Here is an 11,796-nt window from a genome sequence, read left to right as displayed (position 1 = left end):
ATACTCTTTTTAGAGAGAGGAGGCTTTTTCCTAGTTACCCTTCCATGAAAGCTATACTTGTTCAGTCTTTGTCTGATTGGTGCTGTCATGAACATAAGCATTAAATTTGCTTACAGAGGCATATAGGTCATGGTGTAGCTCTTGGTTGTGGTTGTTGTTTTTAAATCTCTGAGCATTAAACAGTCTGACCTTGGATTAAATTTGCTGGGACATGCACTCCTGGGAAGATTGACAACTGTCTTGAAGGCTCTCCATTTGTAAACAATCCTTCTCACTGTTGAATGGTGAGTTTCAAATTGTTTGGAGACGGCCTTATAATCCTAACTGTAATTTCACTTTTAAATTAACTGCTAATCATAGAGGTTAACATACTTTTGCAACTCACAGATATGTAATATTGGATCATTTTTCTCATTCTCATTCATCTCGTCTCATTATCTCTAGCCGCTTTATCCTGTTCTACAGGGTTGCAGGCAAGCTGGAGCCTATCCCAGCTGACTATCGGCGAAAGGCGGGGTACACCCTGGACAAGTCACCAGGTCATCACAGGGCTGACACATAGACACAGACAACCATTCACACTCACATTCACACCTACGGTCAATTTAGAGTCACCAGTTAACCTAACCTGCATGTCTTTGGACTGTGGGGGAAACCGGAGCACCCGGAGGAAACCCACGCGGACACGGGGAGAACATGCAAACTCCGCACAGAAAGGCCCTCGGGGGGGCCCACAGGGCTCGAACCCAGAACCTTCTTGCTGTGAGGTGACAGTGCTAACCACTACACCACCGTGCCACCCATCATTTTCCTCAATAAATAAATTATCAAGTATAATATTTTGGTCTCGTTTGTTTAATTGGGTTCTTTTTATCTATGTTTAGAATTTGTATGAAAATCTGATGATAGTTTAGATTATATTTCTGCAGAAATATAGAAAATTCTAAAGGGTTTACAAACTTTCAAGCACCACAGTAATTTCTCTTACAGTAAAGGGGGAATTATAGCATGGTTAAAACTAAATCATGTTGAACAATATTATGTGCATTATAGGTATTCTACACTATAATGCTGTTAGAAAGCAAAATAAATGACATCATGCATATCATTCTTACGTAAAAATGAACATAGCTGTTGGGACAGATCACAGAGGTCAAGATAAGGTTTCTTACATCAGCTAGATTAAAAAAAAAACAAACATAATTGTGTATGGACTCTTAGCGTGGGGTCACACACATGCGGTAGGGTTTGGGTGCATACGTGAAGCCCAGCTGACCCTCCAAGCTTAGCTCAGCTCCAGGACAAGGGGAGAATGTAAAGCACTGCAGCAGAGAGGTGAAGAACAGGAAGAGCTCCATACGAGCCAGCTGCTCCCCCACACATGCTCTCTTACCTGCATAATGCATAAATGAGACATCTTGATCCAAGTGTTAATATTAACTGTTATTCCATGTTTGTGTTATCCATTTTCAGATATCTATACAGCATTGCCTATTTGCTTTACCTGCTGAAAATGGCAGGAAAGCGTCTTTCTTCAGGAACTGGCCTTGATCATCCAGAAAGTGTCCTGGATTAAACGTGTCTGGTGTTTTCCACTCGTTCTTGTCATTAAGCACAGACGATAGGTTTGTAGTCACAGACGTACCCTAAAGAACAGAGAAAAATCTATCATCTGTTAAATTGTATTTGTGTACTCATAATTATTATTTTATTTGTTGATTATGGTCAAACCTTTGGTATGAAGAATCCACCCAGTACTGTATCTTTAGAGGCCATCTTGGGGAGACCCAGAGGCACAACGTTGCCCATCCTTTGAATTTCATGAATAACAGCTTCAGTGTAGGGCATGTTGGGTTTGTCAGCCATGCTGGCCTGCCGTGACTGTCCAATCACTTTGTCTATCTCTGCCTGCACCTTTTCTGGAAAAATAAGATGTCATAATTTGAAAAAATATTTGTGCAGCAAATTGAACATAGAACTGTACATGGGTAAGTCAAAAAGTTTTAAGGCAGATGTTATAATTTCAAAAGGTGTGAAAGACATCCCCCAGAATTCTGCAAAGAAGGAATTCTCCAATGGAAACACCGCTTGCAGAAGTGTTTAGACTTAAATGGAGGATATGTAGAGAAATAGCTTTGTTATTTTCATAAATAAATATTTTTTTCAATTTGTCTTAGAACTTTTTGACTTACCCTCAGTTTTCAGAATCAACAGAGTTTTTCTTCCATATTCATTTGTAAGTACTGACTGATGTTTATGAATTGGTATATGCATGTACTTACTCTGTATCTCAGGGTACTTCATCATGAAGAGAAGACCCCAGCGCATTGTAATGGATGCACTTTCTGTTCCTGCTTCAATCATGTCCAGCATTGCAATCAATAATGTCTCGATGTTAAATCCAGCTGCAGGATCACTCTTTTTCTAAATTGAATAGTGTTAAACATTGTTTATGACTGGTTCCTTGCCTTTTTTTCAAGGAACTGTGATAAAACAGACATGCTCATCATTGACCCTAAATCACTCATAAAAAAACACTTCGAACATTTCTCTTACTATTGACAATTTCACCCTGTCCCCCTCTCTGTATATCTGGAATCTTGGTGTTACTTTTGACAGCAACCTCACCTTTGAACGCCATGTCAATCTAACCATCAGAACAACCTTTTTGCATTCAAAAAACATAGCACATCTTTGTTCTTCACTTTCTTTTTCTGCTGCTGAAACTTTGATTCATGCTTTTATCACATCCCAATTGGATTACTGCAACAGCATCCTCTATGGTGCATGATCCAAAGTTCTCAATAAACTCCAATACATTCAGAACTCTACTGCACGCCTGCTCACTCACTCCTGCTCCGTGATCACATCACCCCTATTCTTCAAAAACTCCACTGGTTGCCTGTACCACAACGAATTCAGTTCAAAATTCTTCTCTTCACCTACAAAGTCCTTCATAAGCAGTCTCCCTCCTATCTCACTGATCTGCTTCACCATCATACTGCCTCTCGCAACCTCCATTCTTCTGATGCCAGACTCCTATCCATACATCTCAGGACTAAACATCAGACTTGGGGCGGCAGAGCTTTATCCATTGCTGCCCCTTCCCTTTGGAACTCCCTCCCCAAACACATCTGTGACTGTACTGACCTGTTTAGTTTCAAATCATCTTTGAAAACCCATCTCTTCAGAACCGCATAATAATTCTATAATACAATTTTGGACTTATGTTTTATATGTTTTCCTGTATTGTTTATTTTATTGTATTAACCTGTTTTAATTTTGTTTTTACTTTGTAAAGCGTCTTTGAGTATTTAAATAAGTGCTCTATAAATAAAATTTCTCATCCCATTCTCATTATCTCTAGCCGCTTTATCCTTCTACAGGGTCGCAGGCAAGCTGGAGCCTATCCCAGCTGACTACGGGCAAAAGGCAGGGTACACCCTGGACAAGTCGCCAGGTCATCACAGGGCTGACACATAGACACAGACAACCATTCACACTCACACCTACGGTCAATTTAGAGTCACCAGTTAACCTAACCTGCATGTCTTTGGACTGTGGGGGAAACCGGAGCACCCGGAGGAAACCCACGCGGACACGGAGAGAACATGCAAACTCCACACAGAAAGGTCCTCGCCGGCCACGGGGCTCGAACCCAGGACCTTCTTGCTGTGAGGCGACAGCACTAACCACTACACCACCATGCCACCTATTATTATTATTATTATTATTATTTGCAATTCAGGACAACAGTCTATTCCAGAGAAAATATAACATCTTTAACAAACCTTCTCCATTTCTAGAAGGAAAGTGTCAATGTAATCCCGAGGATTTGAGGGATCCCAGTCCTCCTTGTGTTTTCTCATTTCTTCTTTTAAGAATTCTATTATTTTTCCGTAGTTGGCAAAAATCTTCTGATGGGGGCCAGGAAGGTATTCAAAGAGGCGAGGGAAGGCATTATACAGCTACCACATGCCACAGAGGACACAAAAATAAAACAGTGGTGAATCTATTTGTGAATATATCACATAATGAAGCATCACACAATAAGTTGGTCACAAATAAGAATTTCACAATGACATTCCATGTAAGATAATCCAGGAAATCATCAAACTGTGAATAAAAATTGTTTGGTTTGCTCTAAGAGCAGAATTTCTGCCTACTGACCTGAGACTGGGCAGAACCTGCCAGAAAAACAGCTTCAGCATCCAAACGCAAGATATTCAGGAAATTTTCATCGTGATATTCAAAGCGGTGGCCAAAAACTAGCACAGAAATGATGTTTGAGACTGCATTGTTCAGGAAAAACTGAGGCTCAAAAGGACCTAAATGGGCACAAAAATATGATTTGTACACTACATATATAAATTCGTTGTGTATGTCTATTTATCATATATGATTTATAATGAATAGTCCTGATCTGAGGTACTATATCCCCTTTGGACATAATGTGGACAATTGTACACATGAAATTCCATAGCATTTTTCCTTGTGTCCAAAGGGGTTATATTTCTTAGTAATGAGGAAACCTGCTTTAAACCACCCCAAGAATCTCCTGAATAATAACTTTAGGAGTGGCCACTTACCCTGTTCCGCTTTGAAAGCATCACACAGAAAGATGCTCTCCTGCTGGATACTCAGCTCTAGGGTCTTCTTCCCTTCACCAAAGTGGCGCAGGTGTGTGAAGACAAACTTTCTCTGGTTTTTCCACAGGTACCCATTACTGAGAGCTACACCTTCAGAGCATGGCACAACAAGTCTCAGTGTATACAATTAAATTGCATTTGTAGCTGGTGTATAAAAAAGATTACATTTAATGCATGGTAAAATGTTTCACCAATCTTGAGTAGTAGAAATGCTCGAATGCTATTTTTTCTTTATTAAGTTGATGAAAGGTCACATCATGCACACATAATATTTTTCAACCTAAACACTGGTATGAATGCATTGGGTCATCTCATCTCATCTCATCTCATCTCATCTCATCTCATCTCATCTCATTATCTCTAGCCACTTTATCCTGTTCTACAGGGTCGCAGGCAAGCTGGAGCCTATCTCAGCTGACTACGGGCGAAAGGCGGGGTACACCCTGGACAAGTCGCCAGGTCATCACAGGGCTGACACATAGACACAGACAACCATTCACACTCACATTCACACCTACGGTCAATTTAGAGTCACCAGTTAACCTAACCTGCATGTCTTTGGACTGTGGGGGAAACCGGAGCACCCGGAGGAAACCCACGCGGACACGGGGAGAACATGCAAACTCCGCACAGAAAGGCCCTCGCCGGCCACTGGGCTCGAACCCGGACCTTCTTGCTGTGAGGCGACAGCGCTAACTACTACACCACCATGCCGCCCTTGCATTGGGTCATTTTATTGGGTTATGTGTATGATTCATCTTCCTTCCCTGTACTCTGTCATTACCTCTACTACCGTTGTCCTTCACGACTGCAGGGCCTGGTTTCAGTACTCATTTTAGCATGCTCTCTTTGACTTGCCCGTGGCATTATCTTTTGGGATAAGTCTGATGCGATCTGAAGGGAAGTACTTTATTAGCCCAAGTGAAGTTTGTTCGATTACCTCTTAGAGGTTAAGGGAAGAAGTGAACACAGAAGTTGCCAATAAAATATTCCAATCTATACCACAGCACAGCTGAATGCTGAAACCTGATTGGTCAGAAGCTGTGCATTATTTTTGTATAACAGCATGGCTCGGAAAGTAGTTCTGGCTGTAACATGAACAATAGATTTGTATTAATAAACTCATTCTAATACAGTACATTATTGTTTCTGTAGTAACAGTTTATACACAGGGACTTGTATGGCAGACACTGCATATAATATCAGATTAATAATAAATTCATCTTAAAAATGTTATTGTTTCACAAAGTAAAATGTATTCTCATTGCTGTGGTGTAGTTTGTTTGAGGAGACATTTATTTAACATTTATGGAAGAAGTCTCAGAGTTAGTGCTTTGCAACGGTCACATGACAGCTAATGTACAGGGAGTTGTAAGATGGACATTCATGTAAATTAAGCCTAATAATAAACTAACTTAAACAATGTACTGTTATTTACCAAAAAAAGAGTTAAACATTTTGTAAAGAGACTTTCATAGAGTCTCAAAAGTCTCCAGTGTCAGTTTTCTGCCACAGGAAATCTTCATGACAAACAATTTTACAATTTTGAAGTTTCTCAGTAATATGAAAAACTGCATGTCATGAGAGAAGAAGAGACTCTGGTGTGTTAACTATGTATAGCTGCAATATACGTAAATGGCAACAGGAGCTAAATTCTGTCAGGCTAGCCAATATTCACCTGACTAGCATTACCAATAAAGATTATGCACACTGACAGATGCATCTTAAAAACACTGCCATGTGTTAGTAGAATATAATGCTATAAAAGGGGCGGAATTATTTTCAGCATCTTGTGAATATGGTCAATTCCACTCTTAATTCCTCTTTTAATGTTTAGTGTTTTATAGCCCAGGAGTAATAGGGTTATACCCGGAACAAATTAGTAACAAGCTGAAAATTTCAGAATATGTTCAGAATACCTTTAGGAATAACATACTAAAAGTCCCCGGAAATCCCCCTTGTGCTCTCTGAGAAATTCAAGATGGCGTCCAAAATGGCCGCCAAATGGAGATCTGCCCATATCTCAGGCCCAAAACAAAATATTAATGCAATTAAAAGGTCAGAATATATGTTTTGTAGGGTAGGAGAGTAAATTCCAACATGTGTGTATTAATTACATTGTGTATTAACATTATATAATAACAATGTACACATTATTATAACAGTATATTTGTGTATAGTGTGGATCCATTGGTTACTCGTTCACTCCGTATCATCCTATTCTGTTCACAAAACAACAAACACAATTACCAGGGGTTGGAGCACTTATTTTCATTAATATTAATTAAAGTAAATTGGTGGTGTAAAATGAAAAATGGCATGTTAAAAGGTCATGCTGAGTTCAGTCATTTTTAAAAGGTCATGCTGAGTTTAGTCATTTTTTGTCCGAACACACTGGCATTGCTAGTAGTAAAGACTGGCGCTAGAAACTCAAAGATTAATTTTTTTCCACCCTTAAACAAGCTTGAATAAATTCCCTACTTCATTGATGGTACAACAAAGGTTCAAGCATTACAACTGAGGCACTGAGAAGTGTTTAAGTCTACTCATTGTTTATAAGCAAGAGCTTTTATTGAGGCAGACCTTTTTGTCATGAAAGTCGCCGGAATGTTGAAGAAGTGTACTGAAACAGCTTGCCATTGTAGTTTTAGAAGATAGAGTTCTCAAATTTAATTTCCCATTAATATTTTATCAAAGCTTAAAGATGCACTAAATATTAAGGAAATTGATGTCTAATTGTTGTCTTACATTACGTTCATGTATGTAGGTAGCCTACTAAGCTAATCTGTCAATCATGTCAACCATCAAATTCCATGTAATTTCCACATTAATGACCTTGTAATCTTGGTTAATTTTAATTTTAACAGTGTGACAATGGTGAATTTGCATTGTTTGTATGAGAGAACATAGAATTTAACATTTTAATTGCATTTATATTATGTTTTATCCCTGAGATATTGAAAAATCTCCAATCGGCGGCCATTTTGGACGCCATCTTGAATTTCTCAGAGAGCACAAGGTGGATTCCCGGGGACTTTTACTATGTTATTCCTAAGGGTATTCTGAACATATTCTGAAAAATTCAGCTTGTTACTAATTTGTTCCGGGTTGGACTCAATTTTGAGCTAATGCTCTTGGGCTATTAGATGCCAATGACTTGTTTGTTTCACATACAGAAACTACTCCAAAAGATTTTGAAGTATGGCTGAATGTATACACAGATAAGCTTACAACGTCAGTAGAACAGTTTACACTGAGCAAACCTGCCTATTTACTTCAAAGATATCAGTGATATATAGCAAAGTGTCGTTCCACAGACAACAAAGGGGAATTGGGAATGCAGTGTTTCTACCACTTGTATTTTCAATGTTTTGTTAGCATTATCATATTTATTAAATCATATTTTACAGGGGGCGGCACGGTGGTGTAGTGGTTAGCGCTGTCGCCTCACAGCAAGAGGGTCCGGGTTCGAGCCCCGTGGCCGGCGAGGGCCTTTCTGTGCGGAGTTTGCATGTTCTCCCCGTGTCCGCGTGGGTTTCCTCCGGGTGCTCCGGTTTCCCCCACAGTCCAAAGACATGCAGGTTAGGTGAACTGGTGACTCTAAATTGACCGTAGGTGTGAATGTGAGTGTGAATGGTTGTCTGTGTCTATGTGTCAGCCCTGTGATGACCTGGCGACTTGTCCAGGGTGTACCCCGCCTTTCGCCTGTAGTCAGCTGGGATAGGCTCCAGCTTGCCTGCGACCCTGTAGAACAGGATAAAGCGGCTAGAGAGATAATTAATATTTTACAGGTATTATTGAAGCATATTCCCTCATATACCAAGACAATAAGACATCATTAGCAAGCTGGTAAATATGACCCAAAATACTGGTTCATTTGTCATGTTAATGTTGGGTTAAATGGTGTGTTATATCCATAGATACCCAGCCACGTGGTTAAAAAATAAAACAAAACAAAAAACAACTCAATGCATTTTACAAATAATGTATATAGTAACAAACTACTGTCTGGTCATCAACAGTAATTTTGTTCCTTTTTTCTTTCTTTCTTTTTTGGGAAAAGTGATTCTCCTGATAATGTGGTATCAAAGGCGATGTAATGGTGAAAAGAAAATGCAATATAAATTGACAAAAGTGCATGCTCCTCCCCATATGTCACATATCACACAATATATTTTACTTGCCTAGTCCCTTAAAGACTTTGTGAAAGAGAGGGATAACAGGACGGTCTGCAAAACTGTCCAGCTGAGAAACGAGAGCTTCCTTCACCATTTTATGTCCAGAGATAAACACAGTTTTCTCACTGCCCCAACGCAGGCTGAAAACGTCTCCATACTTCTCAGCAAGCTGAGTTTATATATAAACACAAGTGAGAGTGGAGAAAAGAGTGAAAGGTGAAATAGTAATGAGAAGGGGAAAAAAGATTTTGGATTGTTCATTTTTTTTTATACATTTTCTGTACATGTATCACAAAACATTTTATTATTTTGACACAAACCTTTTTTTTTCATAAATTTTTAATTTCTGCCTACAGTTGGTAAGAAAGAAAAATGTAGATATGAAAATATAAAATATAAAAATATAGATGTTCTACACAAACCTATTTAATGATTAAAAACTAACAAAAACAAACAAACAAACGGTCTTTTTACCCTACCTTGTCTATTGTTTTGAAGTCAGGCCCAGTGAAAATGTTTCCCACAAACGGTAGGGGCCATGGTCCTGGTGGAAAATTGGGTGGATTTTTATTCCTGATGATATCAAGCAGTAGTAGGAAAAGAAAAAATCCTGTAAGACAGCTTTTTAAATCAAGGTATTCCACTAAGTAGTGTAAAAGCATTGCTGTGGTTTGTGAGGATTTGATGGTAGGTCTGCTTCTGTGTGTGAAGGTCTGTGTAATTTATCTGTTTGAGTTGTTGAGCTGTAACTGAACTGGAGCAGAGGGAGGAGATTATGTACATTACTCTGAATTGGTAGAAAGGCTGTACAGAGAAACCCGTTTCCTCTTCACTGCCCCCCCATTTCCTTTATTGCTAGGCTTCTGGTATTTGCGCGCGCACACACACACACACACACACACACCATTCACTTTGTTAGAAATACCTTACTCATACTGGGTATGAGTCAAATCAAGTCAAGTTTATTTGTATAGCGCTTTTAACAATAAACATTGCCGCAAAGCAGCTTTACAGAATAATCCCCTTTGCTCTGACAACTGCCTCAATCCTTCATGGTATGGATTCCACATATTGTTATAAACATTCCTTTGAGATTCTGGTCCTTCTTAACATGACTGCATTGCATAATTGCTTCAAATTTGTCTGGTACGCATTCATGCTGCAAATCTATCACACAAGTCTATTGCATTTTGAACTGGTGACTGGGGAGGCCAGCGATGTTCACTAAACACACTGTCATGTTCATGGAACCAGTCTGAAACAGCATGTGCTTTGTGACATGGTTCTCATCATCCTAGAAATAGCCATTATAATAAGATGAAAAATTGTGGCAATAAATGAATGCAGATGTGACAAGTGGGTCTCACTGAGTTATTTAGACAAAAGTGCATGTTTAAAATAAATAAATAACAACATTTATTTCTACAACAGAAGAACAAGACAAGCCCTGAAAACATGAAACATAAATCAATATCATACATGTAAGACTTACGTACAGAAAGAGTACATAATACGTCTTTTTATATAGAGTTTAGGACACAAAACACTTTGTTTTGCCTATAACAATGACTAGCAATATTGCAAAGATGAATTATAAAACTAAAAACATTATAAAACAGGAGTCTGTACTGCAGTACTGTCTTATCATTCAGTTTGCCACTGCATTTAGGAGAAAATTAAACAATCTGTCCTCCTCATCTACATCAGCTTCCTGTGCAGCCTCTGCAAATTGTGGCCGCCATTCACGCTGTCCCTCCGTCCACCATAGGTGGACTGCCCTCTTAGCATTATATGCATCAATATCTGGGCCCTGTAGAGCCAGGGTTCTCAACCTTTTCTGCTTTAAGGCCCACCTATTCATACTTGTACCGAGTAGGGGCCCATTAAAAAAGATCCCTAATTATTTTGGCTCATCTATTCTATTAGAATTTAATAATCTATTTTAAAGTGTGTTAATGGGATGCAACATCACTCCCTGTTCCAGATGGGAATTTAAATTAGTGCAATAAAAACAAATTTTTAGATTGTAGGTATTGTATTTAAAACTGTATGGATGTGCCAGAAGCCAAACCATGCATGCAGGGCATTCTCACTCAAAAGGGATTAATGATCTAAAAGTGGAGTCTGGTTGATTAACACAGGAACTTATTGCCATGTTTGTGTCCAGCAAACAAACAGGTTATTAAAACCAAGAAGTACACTCAAAAGAAGTGGATATAGAAACCACTCAATGGGATTAGATCCTTACACACTAACAAAGAAGGATTTTTCCTGTGAAAGAAAAATTTACCACCTAAATTTGACATTAGTAGAATAAAATTTGATCATACTGTAGCCATAACTAATTACAAAGACAATAGTTATGCATACTATTAATTAACTTAACGTGAATATAATTAACAGATAATCAACAGATTTTAAGTTTTTTTTAAAAGATTGTGTATATTTTTAGTCTTTTGTATTTGTAATTATTTGTATCTGTACATACGCGACCCCACCAGCTCTGCTGATCAACTTATTGTGTTTAAATAAAGTTATTCATTCATTATGAGTTGGAAAATTATCCATCCATTGAGTTCCTTGACATCTCAAACTACCTGCTGATGCAGACATCATTCTACACGGACACACAGATGAAAACCTGGAAGAGCGTGGAGGAGTGCAACTTTTTATATGTGACTGGGTTAAAGATCTGGGTATCAGGACACTACAAGATAAATCCTGGATCGTTTTTGCCCGGGTAAATAGGAGTTTCTGGGCTTTTTGTCTGTGTCTTTGCGATGGTTGCTAGGACGCTACAAGTTTTGGTATCGGGTATAAACAAATGACTGCCGCTTGATTCCCAATCCTCCCTGGTCTTCTCTTCCAGCAGGCATCACCGAGCCATATAATTATCCACAAATGTGTATCTGTGTGTGTGTGTGTATATACGTGTGCACGCTCTGTGTGTGTACGCGATCTCCAGTCAC

The 11,796-nt window shown here is 38.9% G+C and overlaps 1 protein-coding gene across 1 annotated transcript; it reads right to left on the bottom strand.

The window, feature by feature from the left end:
• Positions 1 to 630: 630 nt before the first annotated feature.
• LOC132883640 (cytochrome P450 2J2-like) lies at positions 631 to 9,567 on the bottom strand. The gene is made up of 9 exons (XM_060917517.1): positions 9,307 to 9,567; positions 8,834 to 8,996; positions 4,590 to 4,739; positions 4,171 to 4,328; positions 3,792 to 3,968; positions 2,283 to 2,424; positions 1,732 to 1,919; positions 1,505 to 1,646; positions 631 to 1,393 (listed from the first exon to the last, which is right to left on the bottom strand). The coding sequence occupies exons 1-9, from the start codon at positions 9,487 to 9,489 to the stop codon at positions 1,218 to 1,220; spliced, it is 1,479 nt and encodes a 492-aa protein (XP_060773500.1). The 5' UTR covers positions 9,490 to 9,567; the 3' UTR covers positions 631 to 1,217.
• Positions 9,568 to 11,796: the final 2,229 nt, after the last annotated feature.

The sequence above is a fragment of the Neoarius graeffei genome, chromosome 3 (assembly GCF_027579695.1).
Source record: "Neoarius graeffei isolate fNeoGra1 chromosome 3, fNeoGra1.pri, whole genome shotgun sequence".
NCBI classification, from domain to species: Eukaryota; Metazoa; Chordata; class Actinopteri; order Siluriformes; family Ariidae; genus Neoarius; species Neoarius graeffei.
The sequence above is the reverse complement of the archived record's forward strand: the minus strand, read 5'-3'. Positions and strand labels throughout refer to the sequence as shown.

Excerpts from the sequence above, each read along its gene's own strand:
- LOC132883640 (XM_060917517.1), bottom strand. The coding sequence starts at position 9,489 with ATGCTTTTACACTACTTAGTGGAATACCTTGATTTAAAAAGCTGTCTT. Across the intron at positions 4,740-8,833 it reads CAAAGTCTTTAAGGGACTAG|GTGTAGCTCTCAGTAATGGG; the intron begins GCAAGTAAAATA and ends CATGCTCTGAAG. Across the intron at positions 4,329-4,589 it reads TGCTTTCAAAGCGGAACAGG|GTCCTTTTGAGCCTCAGTTT; the intron begins GTAAGTGGCCAC and ends GTGCCCATTTAG.